Below are 22,755 nucleotides of genomic sequence, written 5' to 3' on the forward strand. Positions count from 1 at the left end.
AGTTTGTAGATGATGTATCAACTTTGGGACAGACATTAACTAGAAAAGGTGATGTCTTTTTACAAGGTAAAACTAAATATGAGTTTTTAGAATCTAAGAATAAAAATTGGAATGCTAAAAAACAGAAAATTACTAATGTGGGAAAGGGTGAAAGTTTAGATGATGTGCCCACTTTACAACAGACTTTAATACGAAAAAAAGATGGTACATTTGTACAAGACAATAATAATTATGAATTTTTAGAATCAGAGAATGGTGTTTGGAATGCTAAGAAACGGAAAATTACTAATGTAGAAAAGGGTGAAAGTTTAGATGATGTGCCCACTTTACAACAGACTTTAATACGAAAAGAAGATGGTAAATTTATACAAGACGATAATAATTATGAATTTTTAGAATCAGAGAATGGTGTTTGGAATGCAAAGAAACAGAAAATTAGTAATTTGATGGAAGGTACAGATAGTAAAGATGCTGTGAATGTTTCACAAGTTCCAAAAATGGAAGCAGGCTATTGGAATTTTAATAATAAAAGGTTAGTACGTGTTAAACCTGCCATTGATGACACTGACTGTGTTACAAAAGAACAGACTATAACTTATAATAAAAAACTATATTGTTGGGATGCCAAAAATCAATTTATAAGAAATCTACCAGAGGGGAAACATTTGGATGATATTTGTCTAATGTCACAAGCTATGCGTTATGATGGATCGAAATTTGTATATGGAGAAAAAAAGTTTAATTTGATGGAATATAATCCTGATTTATTAGTTGCTGACCCCACATCTTTGAGTGGATTTAAGTATATAGATAATAGACCATATATACCAGAAAACTATGTATTTAAAAGAATGGAAGATAATCTATTGATTGGGGCTAATGGTGATGTATTTAGAGTTACAGGAAAGGATGATGTTATAAAAAATGAATGAAATTGCATACGAACTTCATAAACCTGCAAGAAAGAATTTTATAAGAAGGTCTTTCAAAGTATTAGGTATAAATGAAACCGTACAAATAGATTTAATTGATATGCAAAACTATGCTAGAGAAAATTCTGGCAATAAATATATTTTAACTTTAATAGATACATTTTCTAAAAAAGCTTATGCTGCTCCACTAAAGAATAAGACAGGGTTAGTGGTTACAGAAGCCATTAAAACCATTCTACCAAAGGGGGTTAAAAACATTCAATCTGACAATGGAAAAGAATTTTTTAATCAATATTTTAACAAACTAATGAAAAAATTAAATATTAATCACTATCACACATTTTCTACAACTAAGGCTGCAATTGTGGAGAGGTTTCAGAGAACTTTAAAGAATTGGTTATATAGGGAATTTAGTGCTCAGGGGAGTTATAAATGGTTGGATTTACTTCCAAAGTTAATTCGAAAATATAATAATAAGGTGCATAGATCTATAGGAATGAAGCCTAACCAAGTGAATGTTAAGAATAGTAAATATGTGCATGAGAGGTTGACTTCTAAAGTAGAGCAAGTTAAAAAGCCAAGATATAAGGTAGGTGATAGCGTAAGGATTTCCAAGTATAAACATGTTTTTAGTAAAGGTTATACTCCAAATTGGACAGGGGAACTATTTACAATAGCAGAAGTTAAGAATACAAAGCCTGTGACTTATATCTTGAAAGATGAAAATGGCAATATAATCAGGGGAGGCTTCTATACAGAGGAGTTGTTAAAGACAAAGTATAAGGACATGTATTTGGTAGAGAAGATAATTAGGAGAAAGGGTGATTCGTTGTATGTCAAATGGCTTGGGTTCCCAAGTAGCCAGAACTCATGGATTTCCACTAAGGATGTCCAAGGGAGCGCGTCATAAGCCGAGAGCCGGGTGGCCAAAAAAATGAGCCATATTCCAGACGTGTTTTTCAGTATTAAAAAAGTAGAAAATTTATATAGGGGTGTATAGGTCGAGAGCTGGATCTTTAAAAAAGTGGCCAAAAAAAGCTCTTCCATTTTTTTCTCATTTTTCCCCTATAAAAAGTGCCCTAAAAGTGCCTCTAAAACGCCGAAAGTGAGGTCATATTCTGGTATTACCTCTACTTACCTAACTAACAAAACGATATATCGAATGAAATCTATTCACACATCATATTTCTAGCGTACACACTCTCTTTATTTTATCTTGATATAAGACTATTGATTACCTCAAATGAGAGGTGTGTTTATCCATGAAAGCTATTTTACCTTTTTTTACTATAATATGCACTGAAGTCATAAACAACTTTTTATACAGTTTTTTTACCCCAAAAAGCTCCATGTCACCCTCATTTTTGTCAAAGCATCAACCCAATTTAACCAATTGATCGACGCAGACATCTCCCAAAACGGAGGTTATAAGCGTTGCGATTCACTACGCTTCAGTGGTTTTCCAAATCTATGAATCTTAAACACGATCAAATTAACCGTCTTTTACGTAAGTATCATGTTTGATCAACTCACGAACTGCTGAGTTTAACTACTTGAAAAATGTTGTGTCCTCTGGTAAATGTTTTTGATTAATAATTCTAAAGATACAAACTGCCTTCCATGTTTTTCGACAAAACAATAATTAGTACATTATAAAACTCAGCTTCAGTAAAGGAAGTAGGTGACTGAAAACTGCATTTAAATAGGTAGTGATTAAACAAGTGAATAACCAAATATGCTAAATTGTCCAGTTTGTATCAAAAGAGACTAATTATTTGACGAACATTGAATCCTTCATACAAAGTAATGTATCCACACTACACTAAAGTTGGCACACTAAAGCTAGTTCGTGCAGTAGTATATTGAATTCGCCAACTCAACACTTCAACAATAAGGCTAGTCAGTAGACCAAAGTTTGTCTTGGCCCAAATTCATGTATATTCAAACCAAACTCAGTTTGTAACTGAATCCATACGAGAACCAAAATATGTTGATTATGTGAAAACACTTTGTGTGCAACTTTTGCTGTTTTATGTTATTTATTATTTTACAGAGTTATACTTGTTCCATTGTTCTATAGTATGTTATTTATGCATATGAGTCAGTGTTACTAGTAACCAAATGAGTCGAACATATCTTATAAATAGTTGAATATGTTTAATAGATAGTTTTTAATTCATAGTAACTTTGTTTGCAAACCTTGACTTCATTGTCCTATAAACTGTGCCAAACTGTGCTAAGTGCCGGTGCTTGAAAATAAATATATTGTGTTTAATATTATCATCGTGTGTATTCGTTATGATTGTTTAGTAGATTGTGTATGCGTGGGGAATGTTAATTTTTATTTTTCACCATTACTCATTCTCGTTGCTTAACAATAACGGCCATAAAACGCGAAAATAATCTAATGTAATAAATGCATAACGTAAAAAATAATATAAATTAAACCTCAATGGATTAAATGAACCAATCAAAATATACCGGGTGGCCGAAAAGTAACTTGCACCCCACTTAAATTTTTAAACATTTGAGATATTTGAAATCGGTTTTTGGCAACCTTCTTAGATATGAGGGCCAAGAATTGAGTCATTTTGAAAATTTTGCCTTTAGTGGGTAGTGGGGTCAGGGAGTAGCTAAAGATTTTCAAAACGGATTTTCAGCCACCCTGTAATTCAGACAATATTGTCTTGTACGATGGTATACTAACAAGGACGATAACCAGTTAGTCGTGTGGTCCAAAGACACGTCTTAACCTTCCTTGGTTACTTGAAGTCATTATCAGTTTGAATTTAACTCTAACAAGGTCGAATTTCTGACAATGCTTCGAGTAAATAATGCATAACATTTTCTGAAAAATGTTCATTGCGCATTGCTGGGATATAACTTAAAACACGGGCTATCTCTACTAGAAGTCGAAGTTCAAATCCTTCAAATTGCCATGTATAAATGTTGTACCATAAAACATTTTCTGTTGGAGAGACTATTCAAAGTTATATTAATCTCCCCTCACTATATTAAACTTTTAACATCACATATAATTTTTCATAAAATCTGTAATAGTGTTTAGAATGAATTAATTTGAATGTATTTATTAATACTAAGCTTAACATAAATGTAATAAGTCGAAGGGTGCAGTTGTTAATTGTGATTCATCGTGGTCATCAAAATACACGTCATCTATAAATATAGACTAAAACAATTTAGTTACTCATGTGATGAAAACTCATGAAATCTAAGTCATAGTTCAATTCCAACGCCCCTTTGAACGGATAAATATTTGTGACGCAGATAAAATTAAGTTTCTAGATTAGCGTTCTGTTGGATTGTTTGTTGTTGGGGTTGGTAGAGCGACCAAATACCAGTTTGTCTCTCTCTAGATAAGGAACTAATGACTGGTCAGAAAGCAGTTTCTTTCCGCAGTTCACTAGTGGTTCAGTTCCGCAATACATGTCGATACAGTTGTGCAATGAGCGAGGATTTTTGCAAGGAGGAAAAGTGTTGAGGAGTTATAGGAAATAGGTAGAAAACAGGTAAGAGGTCGATTGTTATTATTATTACTCTTTGAACTATATTTTGCTTTATATAGCAGCTTGCAGTTTATACCACCAGATAACCCATCCTAGACAAACTTTAGGTTAGGGCTGAATTTTATATTATGATGTTTGCTTATTTATTGAAAACTGGTTTTGATTTATTTACTACCATGACTGAAACAATCGGTCAGTTAAATATGTTTTACGATAGTGAATATATTTTGAAAACCTAAAGATTATATATAGTATGCCTACTGCTGTCCTAGCAAAGTTATCATGATTTTAAATCCTTATTCTAGCAATTATATCTTATTTAAAAGATATTTTGAAATACTACAAATGTGTGTGAGTCAGAACATATTCACAAGTAAAGTTAGGGTCTATCTGTGATATTCCCTATCTTCAATTCAAAACTCATCGTTGTTTAATTTTTGGTATTGATGTACACCTTAAGTTGAAAAACAATTAACGTGTTTCTATTATGTTTAAAAACATTAAATATGATCACAAAATAGATAATATTGGATCTGAATGAAGTTATTTCAAAATGTTTCTCTTGGGTTTGTGTAAAATGTCGCAGGAAGCTCTAGTTAGTGTCGAAATAAAAATAATAAGTTTACCTCTTATTTCCATCCCTAGGGGAACAAAAATTGGTTTCCATTCGTGGCTAAGATATGAAGACATTGGTTATTCATGTTTATTTTTCGAAAATTAACATGTGTCCATCGAAAAATTACATGTGCTATTATTTTATATAAATCAGATGTGTAAAATTTCGTGAGACTTTTTTTATCATTTACCTTAAGAAAAATAATATTCAAATTGTAGCTGCTTAACCAACTATAAGAAATTAAAATTTAGTGTTGTATTCTAATGTTGTATTATAGATTTAGATGAATTTTTGTTACAGATGGATAATCTTTTGTCTTAACCTTGTAGTCTCTGACTGTACAATAACAGACAAATAACATAAATATCATGCCCTTTTGTTGTAAAATAAGGCAAAATAAGGTGCAATCCGACTAGCTTGGCCTTATTTTACAACTATTAGTGTGATATTTGATTGATTTTTCACTCGATAATTTTTATCTTGGTGTTGTTTAGAAGCGAAAACAAAATTTCATAAAGATCGGTTACAAAATGTCTAGGATAAAAGTGTTCTTGCATAAAAAATTGTGAATAGACCTATATGGGGAAATATTTTTAGTCATGCTTTCATATCAAATTGTTTATTTGTTATGAAATGAGGAATCTCATCTTAAAGGCCTGAAACGTTTTTTAGACACCCTGTAAATATGTGCGTAAAAAGTGCACTTTTTTGCACTATGTCATTTAATATAGACATCTCTTTGATTTTGATACTATTTCAAATCCAATTAATATTAAATTATATACAGACTTTCATGCACGACAATTACAGAAGTAACTATCGCCTAATTAATCAGTAAATAGCGTAATTAGTTTAATTAGCTAGGTATTTAATTTGTTTGTACTCAGTATTCCCTATATCGCCCTATATCACTCTGGAGTTTATATACTGTATATGAAGTCTATATATTATTTCGAAAGCTCTTTTCTTTATCAAACTTAGCCCACCCATGAGGAAAAAGTAAATTTTCTTTTTGTCATGCATCAATTTTATAATATAAACAATATTGAATATTTTGCATTATATTGAATAATACAAGCTAGCTAATTGTTTTTTGTTCTTAGTTATACAAAAATGGTTGGAAATGACAACGTGGCTAAAATGGATTCCATTGATGTAAATGAAAAGAGGGAGATCCTGGCTAAGGAAATCGGACTGAATGTAAGTGGAAAGATTATAAAATATACATATTCAGTTACATAATTAGTAAGCAGATGATTTAATTTGTACAGTATAATTTTGGGACTGTGTTAGAAGTGTGCCAGTAAATTACCAATAGCCTTTATCTGTGTGACAATGGCGTTTTTTATACAAATTAGTAGAAAACACTGTATCGTTTGAATCTTCTTGAACACTCTCCGAGACCAAAGTAGGTAGAAATGTCCAAGGAAGAAAACTCAGAAAACATATAAACAGAATGTATAATCTGTATGCTTCCTACTACATGTAACAAAATCAAAACTCTATGAAGCATGGTAAAATAATAATATACTAAAATAGAAATATAATGAGAGTTTTATTTCAGTCAGTACCTATGTTTTAGTACTCACCTAAGTAATAAACATAATATATTCTTATTTATTTTCACCAAGTATTTTCTGCAAGGAGGTGTATTCATTTTTAACCTCACTCCAAATTAAATATAATTCAAATTGTCATTTTTTACTCTTTTTCAGAAAGAAGAATTATACCAGGTGGTACTGTCTGAAATAGTCATCCCAAAGGATCACCAAGAAGATGAAGATTTAATGAAATGTCTTCAGGGTGCTTTCATGATTGGCACCGAAGAACATAAAATTATCCTAAATGCTGCTATAAATGGAATGATACTAAAGGTCAGTCTTAGATTATTCTGAATGATTATTTTGTTTATACAACGATATATGACCTAATTAGCCAGATATATGAAGTATGGTTATTTACTATTCATTTTTTGTATCACTGTGCTACAACACAAAACCTGTCGTTATTTAAATGAATCTGTATCAGGAAGTACATTATTACCACAAAATATTTTTATCACTAACTAAATTTATAATTGCGATGCGTCATGTTGTTGTCAAAACGTTTAAAATCATATGATAACAAATCTGCTTTTAAACTTATGTAAAGCAAACAAGAAAGCAATTGTTATGTTGTAGAATCATTTTAAAATAGCTTGAGTTACTAACGAGCTAATATTTTACGAAGCAAATGACATTACTTTTTTACAATTTCATCTCTATTATTTAATGCTTTCACTTAGAATTTGGTAAGTATTGTAATAATTGTGCTGTGAAAAAACATTTCTTATATATTTTTAGGCAATTTAGATTAACTATATATGAAATATCCACTTTTTTAGTAGTTCATTTATCACTGAATGACTGAGGGCGTATAAAACAAGATTAATGATAAATAATTTCTTTATGTAACCCTAATTACAAGTACTATGAGACCCTGTTAATGGTTGAAACTAGCTCATTGTTTGGTTCCTTTACTATATTGCCGATCAGTTTTCCTTGTTGTATTTTGTTAACAAGTCTTAATTGGAATTTATTGTGCATAAAACTCAGCATTGTGCTTTCTCGAGCTCAAAGAGTAGGTGTTATAGAAAACTATTCAACAAGTAAATCATTGGTTCCATGCCAATAATGAAGAATGGATTAAAATTAAGTTTCCGGATGGGGTTCCAGTATTTATTCTAATAAATCCAGTATTTATAGAATCGTAAACAATTTAAGGTAGGCTAACCGTAATCGGGGAAAACCCAAAAACTTATATAGTTTGCGAAAACATCATCAAGTCCTGTTCATATTGAATTTCTTTTAAAAATAAACCGTGTGTATAGCAATGCCCAACAATGTATGTCAGGTGATGGAAAATTATGTAAAGGAACTGGGCGACAAGCATATGAGCTTGTTTTGTACTTAAACAGTGTTTCTTGGTACTTTTAATTAGTATTGTGTTTAAAAACACCCTGTATTATAGCGGACGGAATTTACAATATATTTAAATGTTTTAGTCTCCAAAAATTACACTGGACATAGAGATTGTAGAAGCAAGGGATATTCTTACCAAAGACGATAATGGTAAGTACCTTAGTGATAAGCAAGTTACCTTATGCTTAAATTGTGAGTTTTTAAAATTGTGTTTCAAACTATTATAGTTATAGTGCAAATTAATCATCGTGCCTGCTACGTATTATTAAACGTTGTAAGATTGTAATTTCAAATACATATTGGTTTACTTGTTTAATTTTTATTTTAATGTAACAAATTAATTTGTATATAATTGTAATTTGCCTATTATTTATAAAAATGGAGACATTGGGCTCTCAAATTACTAAACAACAATTAATTGTACACTAAAGAGAGAAATAGTGAGAATGCAGAATATGATATAAAATATTAAAAGCTGAATAGAGGAAAAGTGGTTGTTTTAAATTTAATACGTAGAAAAAGAAATGAGTAAAAAGTATTAGTTCATTCCATAATAATTTATCTGTAAGTGGAAATTAAATAGAAATCATTCGGTGCAAAATATTTTTTAATAATTAAAAGTTATTGCAAACGGCATTAGTTTAATAAATAACTTTGCAAAATACTAAATTAATCACAGGATATATTATTGATAATGTTGTTAGTTGGTAAATTATTACCCTACAGGGTATCCCGGAACTCTCTGCCAATGGGTAGGGTAATTTTTCCTGGGTAAGAAACATATTTAAATATCATATTAAAACTGTCCGGAAGTCTTTAGTTATCCACACAGCCACCATTTTGTAGTTTTTGTATTTAAAATGTTTTTCTGAAAAGTGGTTAAAAATACGAAATTGAAACTTTTTACAAACATTAATGAAACCTAGACAAAGCTACAAAAAATTAACAATTAAATTGAAAACTTTCCAAATTCATAAAACAAAATGGCGGCCGTTTAAATTGTTTTGTTTCTTAACTCAATTAACTCAAAATCCGTTGATTCACAAATATTTTATAAGAATAAATTTGTTTAGTGAAATTAAATTACAAATCGGATGACACGTTGTTTTTTTATTATTACACGAATATTAACTGAGATATGGCAGCTTTCGTGATACGTGACCGCTGGAGGTTAGTCACAGTGCATGTCGAGGCATGATATTTAGACATGTTTCTTACCCAGGAACAATGCTCTAAAATATTGGTAGAGAGTTCCGCAACACCCTGTATAACATATAATATTCTTAGGTGTAGATAGTGACAAAAATAGTAATGATTGACTTGTTTAAACTGACTTAGACCATGAAACAACAAAATGACATATCCATACAATCTTTAATTAATTTAAACCTACTTCCTGACCATTTCACTGGTTGTTTGTGTTACAGGCCCAAGGAATCCTTTCTGTTTGGTATATCTGACATCCAACCCGGCTCAGGTGTTCCGCACATCAGTCAAAGAACGAACTCTAAACCCTGTTTGGAAGGAACATTTCTCCTTGTAAGTTAACTATGTTGCAAAGTATAAAAATATGATTGATAATATAACTTTATTTTTATGAAGTAAAATATGAATGTATGAATTTACCTTTAATACTTTGAATTGGAAATTTTTATGAAATAAATTTAAAAAAATTGTTTAACAACTCTGAACAAATTACTATTGTGGAACAAGATCAACTCATTTCTGGTTTTTCAACATGTTCTATATGATGGCACTAGCTTCACTTAAAATTAAATTTTAAAAGGAGGGAAATATTCACTTTTAATATCGGATCTTAACCCACCTTTTATTTACTCCACTGACATTTAGTATAGTATAACAAATTAATCAGGAATTTATTATTACTGTGGGTACTAACAACTATTTCTAGTTCTAAGACAATTTTTAAGCTTTTATGGAATGGAAATATTTGAAATTAATTGTTCACTAATATAATCTGTTACTAACAAAACTCGGTGTAAAGACTGCTGGTTATTAAAAGTTTATAGAAATAAATACTCATGGTGTAATACAAAAACCCATTTTGTCTCTTTGTATGTAGCTAACTATACTATCAAAGCAGAGAATAATATTGTTGTTCTTATCCAACGTTCTCAAATTAATAGTAATTTTGAGTCTATGTTTTTATACCTAGTAGGGTTTATATATTTCTAGAGTATAACTTCTTTTAACTAAAATATTAAATATATACTTTATAGGAAAAGAGTTTTGACTAACTTAACTTTTTTCAGGCAACTCTACATTCATAATCAAGAGTTAACCATCAATGCGATAAAGACATTATTCAAAATATTTAATTAATCTTATAAAACTTGTTAAATAAAATTAAAATACTACTATTGTAATTTTAATGGGTTCTATTTTTCAGACCAGTAAATAATCTTCACTGGGGAGAAATTTGTATCGAGTTGTGGTGAGTTCATATGTTTTTTATTGTTACCTATTACAGTTTTAAAATTTATATTTTTCTATCTAAATATGTTTATTTGTTAAGGCCATTGAGTTATACAGTAGTTTTACTTTAATTGCCTCCTTGCAGTAAGACTACTGTGATTATTGTATAATTTAATTTATTCCCATTATAATTTCTTTGTACGTTTTTAGTGAATTAATATCGTAGATCTCATGGTAATACCCAGGACTCAGAAAGACTTACTTTTTCGTGTTTATGTCCCCAGAGATTAGATTATGGTTTTGTGGGTTAAGGGAAGGGGGAAGGTTTGTATTTCTAATTTTTGAACCTCTAAAGATAAAACTTTCTAATTGACCTTCAAACGATTTTGTAGAGCTTGAAAACCAACTGTCTAGTAAATTGAAGCGTTTTTATACGACTAATCGTTACGGAGCAAAGTTCAAATCACTTTTAAAGTTCCATTGTTATTCTTACGGAGGATAAGTAAACTGTAGTAGATTTCTTGTTTACAGATGTATTCGAATAAATCTTTGCAAATTTATTTCTTTTCTTTAACGCAATGAAAATTTTACCAAAACACACGTGCTTTCCTATTTGCAAGAAACCTAAGTCCTCGTTTAATATAATGCTGTTTAAATGGGGAATACATCTGACATGCTTAATGCAATATTTATTGGAAATCCAATGAGAATTAAAATGAGTTTATTCTGCAGGTTTGCTGCGGTATTCGTCTTTACTCGGGTTTCAAAAACTACATTATTTATCAGCAAACGCTTTATCATGTGACCTTACAGAAATGAAGTGTGAGCTTTTCTTATAGAACTTATTGTGGTTGTGACTTATTGTTGACTATAAAATATAAGGGTAAAAACAAATTGATAGCATTATATATTTATAACTTACAAAATTCACTAGTCATTTCCTATTCCAGGGACTTTAAAGCTGAAGAATCCGTTTTGCAGAAACTAACACATTTGACCAACGCGTCTGGTGTGTCCAGCTTCTTTAAAACGATGAGAGAGTTAGTCAGTACGTCATCCTCAAACGATCAAGAACATGACTTTATTGGATGCGCCGAGGCTTATCTAAAGGTAGGCCAATAGTATGGGTTTATTTATAAATATATATACAATAAATCTAATAACTGTTTTACATAGGTATGTCCTTACATATTTTACATTGGTATGTCCTTACATATTTTACATCGGTATGTCCTTACATATTTTACATCGGTATGTCCTTACATATTTTACATCGGTATTTCCTTACATATTTTACATTGGTATTTCCTTTCATATTTTACATGGGTATGTCCTTACATATTTTACATCGGTATGTCCTTACATATTTTACATCGGTATGTCCTTACATATTTTACATCGGTATGTCCTTACATATTTTACATTGGTATGTCCTTACATATTTTACATTGGTATGTCCTTACACATTACATTGGTATGTCCTTACGTATTTACTGCTCCTCAGAAAATGTATGCCTCCATTCTCTCCCATTCTCCTAAAGCTTCATTATCTGCCTCCTCAATCCTAGCTTACAGGATCATATTCCATGTCGCTCATTCTTCTTTTGCATGGTCTTTTTTTCTTTCTTTGGAAAAAGGCACTATTTTTCACAGGGAATATTTTTCCAGCAGATGGAACTGAAAGTCATTGGACTCACCCGATTCAATCTTTTTATCATTCTTCTTACCTTGTTGGGATCATTGTTTAGTTGTCTAGGTCTTCTTCTTTGCCTTCATCCACCTGGAGTTGTACTTCTTCTAATTCGACTTCCACCTAACCCCTTATTTTGCTGTGTTCCAGACCTTAGTTCAAAGGTTTTTATAGATCATATTATAACGCTTATAATCATCTTATGTTGCGTAAACTAGCACGGGTCAACACAATTAATTTCAAAAGTAATAATTGTGATTTTATTTCAGGATCTAACCTTTACCTCCAAAACCCTGTCGATGAATTTGGATGCAGAAGACTCCAAACCAAGTGGAGGATGTATTAGTGTCAAAATGTCCTTACGAGCCGAAAAAGAAGCAACGGTTGCAGCAAAACAGTATCAACATCTATTTTGTGTGTTCGCCATGCATGAAGTTCAATCTCTACCGGTAAATACAGCCGTAACGGTTTTATAAGATTTTAAATAACCGATAGAAGTGTTTAATGTACACGTCGTGTCTCATGATTGTAACCGTTAAACAACCAAACAGGTCTTTTTACTTCAAAATGTAACTGTGAGTAAGCTCTATATGATTTTGAGAAGTTGTGTTCCAGCAAAAAGCTATAGGGTTAGCACAATTAAATGGAAAAAAACAAATGTAACCTCTACTCAAATCAGTTTCTGTATTTGTTTATGTCTACAACTTTTACTTCTTACAATGATTCTTGATGCGTTTTTATTTTGAACTACTAGTACACAAGCGTTGGACGTTAAATATGAATCCTTATTAGTTTGCATGAAGACAATAAAACAGGATAAAGTACTCTCTGAAAATATAAATTCTTTATATGTTTATGTAATTATAATGTAAATATCGTATGTTTTATAGCTCAATAACTCAACACTAGTATCGTTATCAATGTACAGTGTATACATAGTAAAATGTAATTTATGTAAACAATATGATAACATTAGTGGGCTCAAAAATACATTAACATGCTTCATCAAGCTTCATATTTCACAGGTTGATGAGTCTAGTTTTATTTTCTTAGTTATCTTTTAAGCATCTTAGGTTTCTATATATTTTCATCTCACCCTCCAGGCAAGCGTGGAATGGAACGGCCAGTTGAGCTCAACCGCCGACATGTTGTTAGGTCAGCATATTGAACAGAGCAGAATGACAGAAAAAGACGTAGCACTTTCGAAATGGATCGCATACGCAGCTATCAGCAGAGTACATACAGTCAGCCGTGCTGCCTTGGACAACGTGCTGCAGAAACTGTTAGAACCTATCAGCAATGGACTGCTTACTGAGGAAGAGGTATTTGTCAACAATCTTTCTCTTAAGTGTTCTTTCTACGTGTACAAATATTACGTGACCATTTCCTTTAGGATACTAAATAACTCATCCAACGCATAAGGACAGCAAATACTTTTTTCAAATACCATCTAATCAGCAAACTCGTAGACCATGCGAATTCCGATTCGTCTGATTGGATGACTTCCAAAAACACTTCCAAAAATGGCTAGTAAATACTAGTTACTTCCAAAAATATGACATGTATATTTCTCATTTAAATAACATTGTTTATTCAGTGCCAATGTTTGCTGCTACGGGGAAGATAAAAAGTGCTTTTAACCAAATTTTTTAGTATGGGAGAAAATAGATGCGTTTCAAAATTCAACATATATCCATAAACAGGCAAACCACCACAGTTTTCTTTCCCTACATTAGAATAAGATGAGAATTTAAAATTAATTTTTATTTCATTTTTCCGTGATGTTCAATTCAATTATCAATTATCAATTATTTAAGATGGGGACGCCACTATGTGCGTATTTTAACCCAAATATGAGTGAAGGATGAGTGTAGGATGAGTGGCGCGATCTTGCAGTCTTGTTAGTGACTAAGGCCGACATGTTCCTTAGTCACAGCTGTTAATTAATAGCCCATACAGCTAATGGCAACTAACGGACCTACAGTTTATAGTGGAATCCGAACCACATTTTTTCCTTGTAATTTACGAATTGGTCTAATTATCAGGATAGTACTGTGGATAGTCGTAGTACTCACTAGTGCGGACGTTAATCCACACCAGGGAGCATCGCATCCACAGTGCATCCCTATAAATATCCACAATTCGTGACCTCCTAGTAGCTGGATTACAGGACGACGCCACTTGTCCCAGTCTGACATGTTCAATTGTACAACAACGCTCCGATGTACAACAGTAATTTTTAAGCTGTGCACAATCCAATTAAAAATCCCATAAAGTTCCGTTCCCATGACCCAATCTCGCTGATTCGCGAGATCATTCCAATTTATTCTTCTCTACACCTTCAAACCACATTTTATCAAAATCGTATCAAAAGTACTCGAGTTATCACGTTCACAGACACACACATGCACCCTTGCTTCATGATGAACAGAAGAATCTGTTCATCATGAAGCAAGCTAATTTACTTGCCGTAATACATTAAAATACATGCTTATAAATAATAACAGTTTACCAACACATTAAAAACTATTTGAACACAATTTGAAATGCCAACCTCAAAAGACACACAGTTAAATATGAATGCATTTGTATTGTCATGGCATGTTGTTCTATTTTATTCCTATGGAATCTATTTTATTTTATGATTAACAATGTGTACTGTACCAGATTGAATCGTTTTGGAATGCCACAAAGAAGATCCTACCGATATGTTTAAAAACGATCAGGTCATTTTGGCCTTCCACTGATTTAGAAGAGAGCAAATATGATCTCCTAAAGAACACTCTAAGGTAAGGATTTAACTTAGATAAAGACAAATACTAAGTTATTTCCCTGAAATGATTTGCGGCCTAACAATTAAGAAAGTATACGAAATATGCATTGAAACATATTTTTCCTCTATTCTTTTCTTTGGGACACAATTTTAAAAGATTTATTCCGTTCACCTATTTGATGTTATTGTTTATTCTTTGTTTTTAGAGCAGAAAAGTTTAAAGTCGCCTTTACACTGTTGACATAGACTTTTATTAGTAGATGAGCCAATGACAGCAGTACTAATCGTACGACTTTCTTGCAACCAGCGGGAACTGTTAAACCATTTTTGTTTAACAATTTTTGTTTTCTTACCAAAAATATTTTTTTACATTAGGATGACTGGATTTAGATATTTGACCAGATATATTTTAAATTTGTATTGTTTTTAGTTTTGATTCATAGTGACCAGATGTCGTCCAGTGGTTGAAAACTAGGTCGAAAATGTGTAAAATACAGACTTTTCTATTTTTACCCCACGCTCTAAATAAAATATGTGATTGGAATTTCTTCCATTTGTTTTGATTTTCTGTTTATTTCGTTGCTATTTCGTCAACAGCATGGCAACCCATATGGCCCATATTAATTTTTAAAAGTTTTAAATTAATTTGTTATGCGTATTTTAAAGTCTGTTTAAATTTATAAAGGAATTCTGCACATCTACAGGAAAATATCTTTCTAACTGTATACTGTATGTAATTTTTCTGCAACACACACGAGCTGAGAAAAACGATTTTCAAGAAATATGCTTGACTAGGATAAAACTAGTGATTTATCCAAAAAAGTACTCATGTAGATATCACAGTAAATTTTGAAATATGTACTTAAGGATTGTCATATTTAATAAATTCTGGATTATGTTTTCTGCTAAATAGTAGTTCTAATATGTTCTTTTGCATTACTAACACTTATAGTTTTTTTTTTTTTTTTTTTTTTTTACTTACAGTAATGCATACTACTGTTTCCCTACACGATAAAAGTACTTCTTATATGTGTGTTATTTGTCTATAGGTTTTTGTCGACAGTGGATTTAATTGTTCCCCACATCCCTCAATACGTCAGACTTTTTCCAGGGGATAATGTTGAGAGTGTATCCACGAATCATAGTATTGTCCACTTTGTTGAAAAGTCTATTGCCCATAGAGCATTGCAATGGTAAGTACTGAGTTTAGTTTTATTTTCATTCTACTTACTTACAGTCTACTTGGTACCCAGCCTACTTGGTACTTGGTACTCTTGGTACCCAAGAATAAACTCGCCTCGCCAACACACTGCCTCCAGATTTCTCGATCCACTGCTTCCTCTTCTCACCTTCCCTTTCTCCTCATGTCTCTTCTTACTTGATCTTGCCATCTCAACTTGGGCCTTCCAGGAGGTTTCCTACCCTGGGGGTTGTTGATTATGGTGTTTTTTTTCACTAAGGAGACCTCTTCCTTTCTAAACCTATGGCCCACCCACCTAATCTCCCACTTCTCACCTCAGCCACAATATCTGGATCCCTATACCACCCTCCCAACTCCCTTTACTCTGCATTTTCCTTTTTTAAAGGATGGTCCAAATCGAGGTGTTCCTTAGAATTTTGTTTTCAAACACTATTAGTTGTGTTTCTGTTAAAAATTATGTTGAGATAAATTGTGTAGCTACTCAATGATATTAGGACATATGTTTAGTTTTTGGTTTGCGTTTTAGCATATTGTAATGTTGAATGCAGTATTCATGACTTAAAAAGTTTAGTTAGTTAGTTTTAGTAAAGTTTGTAATGTAATAAACCCTTGACTGGCCCCAACAGAACAAATGAATCTTAAATCTGGATTTGTAATGATTAAATAACAAGCCCCCTTCAAGTTAGCTTTTTGTTCAGAATATGGATACATAAAAACATGGAGTACACTTATACATTTGATAAAAGCATGACGTGACGAATTACATTCTGACAAAAATCAGTTTTTTAATAGGTCTACATTTAGTTTTACAGTAAAACGTTTTTGCGTTTATTGATCACATCCCTACACGTCAATTTTATCACATTTAAATTTTGTTTCAGGTACGACGAAATCTCTGACCTACAAAATCTTGGTAACTCAAAAACTTCTAATTTGATAAGAGTTACAGAAACTCAAAGGGCCTGCAAGGAAATTCTCGAAAAGAAGATACCTATACTGGCTGAAATATATGAAACGTAAGTAATAGTATAGATACTACACTAATAGTCCTTAAGCGTTCCATTTTAGGATAAAAAAGTAATTTAGGTAGGAGGTGGAGCTGAGTGTGGAAAATAGCTATCGAGCCCCAGAATGAAATTCTTGTGAAAAGTAATTATTATTATACATTTAAACAAGATGCAAATAAAACACACTATAGGGATACATGTACACTAGTAGCGCTCCTGTTAATGAAAACTTAACTTAATTTGTTTACAAGTGAAAATGTTTGCTTGGGGCAAAGCATTGTTCGGGATAGGAAATACAATGCTTAGTACAGGCTAAATAACATGTTCTAACGGTTTCGAAATTGACAATTGTCGGAAAAATCAGATAATCCAAGAAAAAAAAACTGAGCTAAGCTATTATTGTGTATGCAGGGATGAAATTGTATATTCTACTAATATTCTTGTAATTGGCCCGTTCCGGAACAAGATAGTAGATTACATTCTGTCTGATTATGAATTATGATTTTTGCAATCGAAGTTGACATTAGGTGTAGGTTTTAGGTCACTTGAGGACGGGGCCAGATCTTAAACCCCGAAACGTTGTGAAAACAGTTTTTACAGATCATGATGGAAAATGTTCAAAATAATCATTTGTAAGGTTCCAAATTTTAAGGGGGGTAAACGTACTGAGAATAAATGAACACTATAACTTAGAGAAGAATACCTGTAAACATAAATAATAAACAGTTTTAAAATTCGATGGTAGAATATTTCAGATTCATTATAAACCTTTTTAGAAATTAATACTATGATGAAAAATATATATCCTTTATATGTTTTCAGGACATTGAAAATATCTTATGCAAAGGTCGTGTTTGAATCTTTGGACTCTGTGGTAAGTTGGTAAAAAATCTTTATGTTTATATTTTAAAATGTCTTTGAGATACATAAAATGACACGTATTGATATTTTACGAGACGTATTTTTAGAAGGCCAGGTTGCATGTACAGCCGGCTTTTGCTAGGATCAGATCATGCATAGAATGTCTCAGTCTTTGACAAATTGATTTTAGTCTCAAGCGAACCATGAGTAGTACGGCCTTTATTCTTGGTTCTGGTTTTTATGCCCTCTAAAACCAACTGTTATTCTGAGGATTCTGGGCCCCCAACAAGTATTTAATGTTAGTCATGTCCACACCTTCATCACATTTCTTTCTAAGGTACTTTCGATGGTTTGATTTAGTTTAGCTGTGATTGGAATACCCAACAGTTGATACCCCAACAGTAATTGATTTGACCACTTCGCTATTTCCAATATACAAAGGCGTAGTGTCATATTGGCTCGCCAATTTTCCACCAGATTTAATATTTCTTTTTTTTTAGAAGATTAGCTCGTAAAAAAATATTTCACGTGATACTAACTTTTGTCAATAGAATTAGTTTGTTATAATAATTCGTGTTAGTATTCATATATGATAACTATTACGTTTATTATCGTTATGTTGCTTAACATTTTGTATTTAATGTTTAATCGTTTTATTGTGTATCCAGTGCACCAGTAAGTTTGCAGCTAATGTATAAGGGAAGTGAAGTTAAATTCCCAAAACTCTATAATGCGTTTAATTTTTTTTTTAGAAAGTTCATTGTACATTATACATATAATTTTCTTCCAGATTAAAGAATCTACAGAGCCTCTAGTAAATCAAATGTGTTCTGTAATAAAAGGACGCAAAGGAGAAAGTCAAACTCACACAAAAAACGAAGCAGCTTTAGACATTGGAAAGAATTTGTTTACCCTCTACAAGAGTGTTCAGGGATTGGTGAAGTGAGTATTTTAACACAAACATGATTCTGGGTGGGATAATTTAATTATTTTTCAGATTTTTTTTTACTATTAAAAAGAGGGCATACTACAAATGAGTGTAGCACTTTGAGTGAGCAGTACTACTAAATGAGTGGTAAAATTTAAGTACCAGCCTAGTAATATCCACAATTATTTAACTAGTTGACTTTCTATGAACCTTTAGATTCCACAAAGCAAACGGGTGCACTAATCAATATTACTTTCATGTCATCCTAAGCTTAAAAAGAGTAAAAAAAGAGTTTTTAAGTTAAACTGAGAATGTCCAATTGTGTGATCAATATTCTTAATATCCTAACTCATTTATAAGCATTCTCATAAACCTCTGTTTAGAAGTATTTTAATCTGGTTTTAATTATTTTCCCCCTTTTTGATCATCAACAGTTATTTGTCTCTGTGTTTCTACACGACCTTAGCTATTTTATTTACTCATAAATAAACAAGTAAAAAACTTTTCTCAAAAGGCCTAAATTAAGGTTTGGCTTTATATTGTAGTGTGTCATAGTGCAAACCATACAAAGAGAAGTATAAAGTGTTAGATTGGACTGGCGAGTTCTATAGCTAACCATCAGTTAAGCTTTTAGTTTTGCACGATAAAAAGATTGCTGTGAAATTCTTACCAACTTCTAACTTTTACAGAGTTGGTGCCACCACTATGACACCTTCGGAATTTGAGAGTCTTAGCCTCGCCACATGCCACTCTTGGTTCTATCCCGTGATTCCTCTGTGGTTAGATAGGATTAAATATAGTACGAAGAGCCGCGAGGAGCAAGCTTTAGAACAAACAGGTTCCAGTAAAACCATTGAAAGCTCTTACACAGAGGACTCGGTTGATGAATACCTTCAGGTAAGCAACTCGAAAAAAAAATGGATCTTAAATACTTGCAACAACGATTCTGCGATGAAAAAAAATGTCACTAATATTTTTTTTATCTTATTAAGGAAAGACCAAAAGTAAAACTAATGTGATGATGAGCCAGTTTTAGCTGTAAAATGTAAAACTAACTAAACCACGATACATTTTGTGACCTTGTGCTGATAAACACTACTTTTTTCTGTCAAGGATTATGTTCATTTGCTTTTAACAGCCAGGGAAACCATTATAACTTTCGCTTAGTTGTATTTATACGTTTTCGTCTGTTAATGGTTTAATTTAAACCTCATCTTCAACCATTTTTCTTTCACAGAAACTACTTCAATACGAGTTTAATAAATACATAAGCTACGTTCATAAACACTTTTTCATCTATTTACGTATTTAAACGTAGGACTTTTAAAACATGAAATAGCAAACGTTTAAAAAACGCATTACACATGTTTTAATTTATAATATGAGTTTTCGCAAGATTGTATTAGTTAAAACATAATTATGAAACATTAAAATGGATTTTTCAGAAGATAAAAACCTTTTGGCATGAACTATCTTGGCCTAACCCCGAAGAGTCTATGAAAATGTTGGATACCATTATGAATGTAAGTATTCTTTTAATTGTTAAGAGAAGCATGAATTTAAAATTTATTAATGTTTATCCTAGAGTTTATATTCTTCTTCTAAGCCATTACATGATAATTTTAGTAAACAACACATTGCAATCCTCCACACGCTCCGGCCGACCTTTAGGCGCAACTGACCTGGAACACTACCCTATCAAATGTTGGTATTACTTGTTGTATACATATATATATAATATATATATATATATGTGTGTATATACTTGTTGTATTAGAATTCCCGGCCTTGAGGCAAAGTAGTCGCAGGCTCCATCGACACGTGATGCTGGCCTTCGGATATACCGAAGCGTGTGGAGTCTGCTTTGATTAAAGAGCTAAATTTTGGTTTGGATTGATTTACGTGATTGCATTGCAGTTTTATGGCGTTCTACATTTCATTCTTGTCATTTTCATAGTTTTCCCCTGCAACGGGAGTAATAAACGGTGGGCATACCATGCTTGCACAAGAGATTAAAAAAATAAGTTACAGTTTTTCCTTTTAGGTATAATACCCTGGAAAACTGCACGATTAAAAAAAAACCCCTTTGAGTCATTGAAAATTTCAAATAAAAAAAAATAAATGGAAAAGCAAAGATTTATATATAATAATACTTAATTTGTTTCAAAGGTCAGCTTTGTACAGGGTGTGTACCACAATTAAAGGCAGGTATTTTCCCTTGAAAAGTCTGTAACATTTTAATAATATGTAGTACAGAATCTATGTTCAGATAAAATCTGTTTTTCTATTAATTGTTGTCTGTTTTAGGAAGTTTACAAGTGTATTGATCATTGTAGTGACATGATTATCTACGAAGTAAAAAGGATTTTGAAATCTAGTGAAGGTGAAGCTCAGATGTCAAACGTTACCAAAGAGGTAAAATATAGAGAAAATTAATCTTAAATTTTAAAATGTTTTTTTACTCAACAATAATGCATGTTCTTTTCTTAAATTTGTACGTAATTAAACATATCTTATTTAGATTGATATGGATGGATAATTAAGATGTTGATATTGATTTTGTTCCCAATGTGTTATTACTTTTTATACAAGATTTTTCATGAAAATTTTGTATAACCTCTTTATATGTTCCACCCGCTTTATATGTTCCAGTGGGTGCGTGCTATCAAAAGAATAAATAGTCTCATAGGTAAAGTTGAAATATTTGCTAGCAATGAGCTGAAATTGGATGACACTATGAGGAAGATTGCTGAATCCAAAGGTCAATCAGAAGCCAGCCAGCAAACGCACATTTTAAAACAAACATTATCTGAAATGATAGACGTCTTCATAGAAAAGCAGTCATATATTGTATACATTCTTGTTGAGAAGGTAGGTAAAATAGATATTTGTTTAGTAAATATGCTTAAAGTACAAATTATAATCTAATCATTAATTTGAACCTGTAAAAACGGGCGTAAACGCGTAATTTAAACGCGTGTTTTATATATACATATATATATTTTGTTATTGTATACATCAATGAGGGCTACTTTAAATGTTACTAAGCAAATCAAAATACCACAGTACCCTAAAAACATTTTATTTTATAATACTTACATGTTTCGGACATTAATGCCATGATCACAGTATAGTATATAACCTATTAGTTTCGTTTATTTACAAACATTCAGTAAGTATTATAAAAAAAAAAACATGTAAGTATTATAAAATAAAATGTTTTTAGGGTACTGTGGTATTTTGATTTGCTTAGTAACATATATATATATATAATTCCATATATATATATATATAATACCCTCACCGCAGCATACCTGCATACTAAGCAAATGCCCATTTACCTAGCTGGATTTCTACTAAAATATTCCCATAAATTGTCAGATTCATATTCAGATCTATTTAATTAACATTAATTTTAGTGATTACTTAGGTTTGCTGCTACAGTTAAGATATTGGAACGTGTTTTTTTGTTGCAATGTCGATAGCTTAATATTAAATAAACAACATTTCCCAATGGCTTATGGACCATCCCTGTTATGACTTCGATGAGTTTTTGTTGAAAGTGCCAATATGATAGAAAAGTAATTTGTATTTATTAGAATGCCTATTAATATATAGATTAACTCGCTTATTTTTAACTCTGTGCATTAATTTATATTACTTATATAACTTATAACACATTTATTAATTGTAAAGTATGTGATATACAGTATTTTATAACCATGATAGTAAATGACTGTGATATATCGCTAAGGGTATATAAATGTTTTTAATTTTTATTTTTACGAGGTCTATTGTATATTATTTAACAACCAATAAAATAA

At 31.5% G+C, this 22,755-nt stretch overlaps 1 protein-coding gene across 1 annotated transcript in view; it reads left to right on the top strand.

Moving 5' to 3' along the window:
• The window catches only part of LOC128999506 (protein unc-13 homolog 4B-like), a 104,478-nt gene that overhangs the window by 75,549 nt on the left and 6,174 nt on the right, over positions 1–22,755 (top strand). Inside the window, exons 10-18 of the mRNA XM_054426071.1 lie at positions 14,829–14,950; positions 15,984–16,127; positions 17,017–17,151; positions 17,965–18,016; positions 18,794–18,945; positions 19,621–19,828; positions 20,377–20,454; positions 21,239–21,346; positions 21,584–21,802. Of these exons, the coding sequence (XP_054282046.1) occupies positions 14,829–14,950; positions 15,984–16,127; positions 17,017–17,151; positions 17,965–18,016; positions 18,794–18,945; positions 19,621–19,828; positions 20,377–20,454; positions 21,239–21,346; positions 21,584–21,802 (1,218 nt within the window). The remainder of the gene's footprint in view (positions 1–14,828; positions 14,951–15,983; positions 16,128–17,016; positions 17,152–17,964; positions 18,017–18,793; positions 18,946–19,620; positions 19,829–20,376; positions 20,455–21,238; positions 21,347–21,583; positions 21,803–22,755) is intronic.

Source organism: Macrosteles quadrilineatus, unplaced genomic scaffold, assembly GCF_028750875.1.
Source record: "Macrosteles quadrilineatus isolate MER2022 unplaced genomic scaffold, UCM_ALF_1.0 Scaffold_8__2_contigs__length_117827958, whole genome shotgun sequence".
NCBI classification, from domain to species: Eukaryota; Metazoa; Arthropoda; class Insecta; order Hemiptera; family Cicadellidae; genus Macrosteles; species Macrosteles quadrilineatus.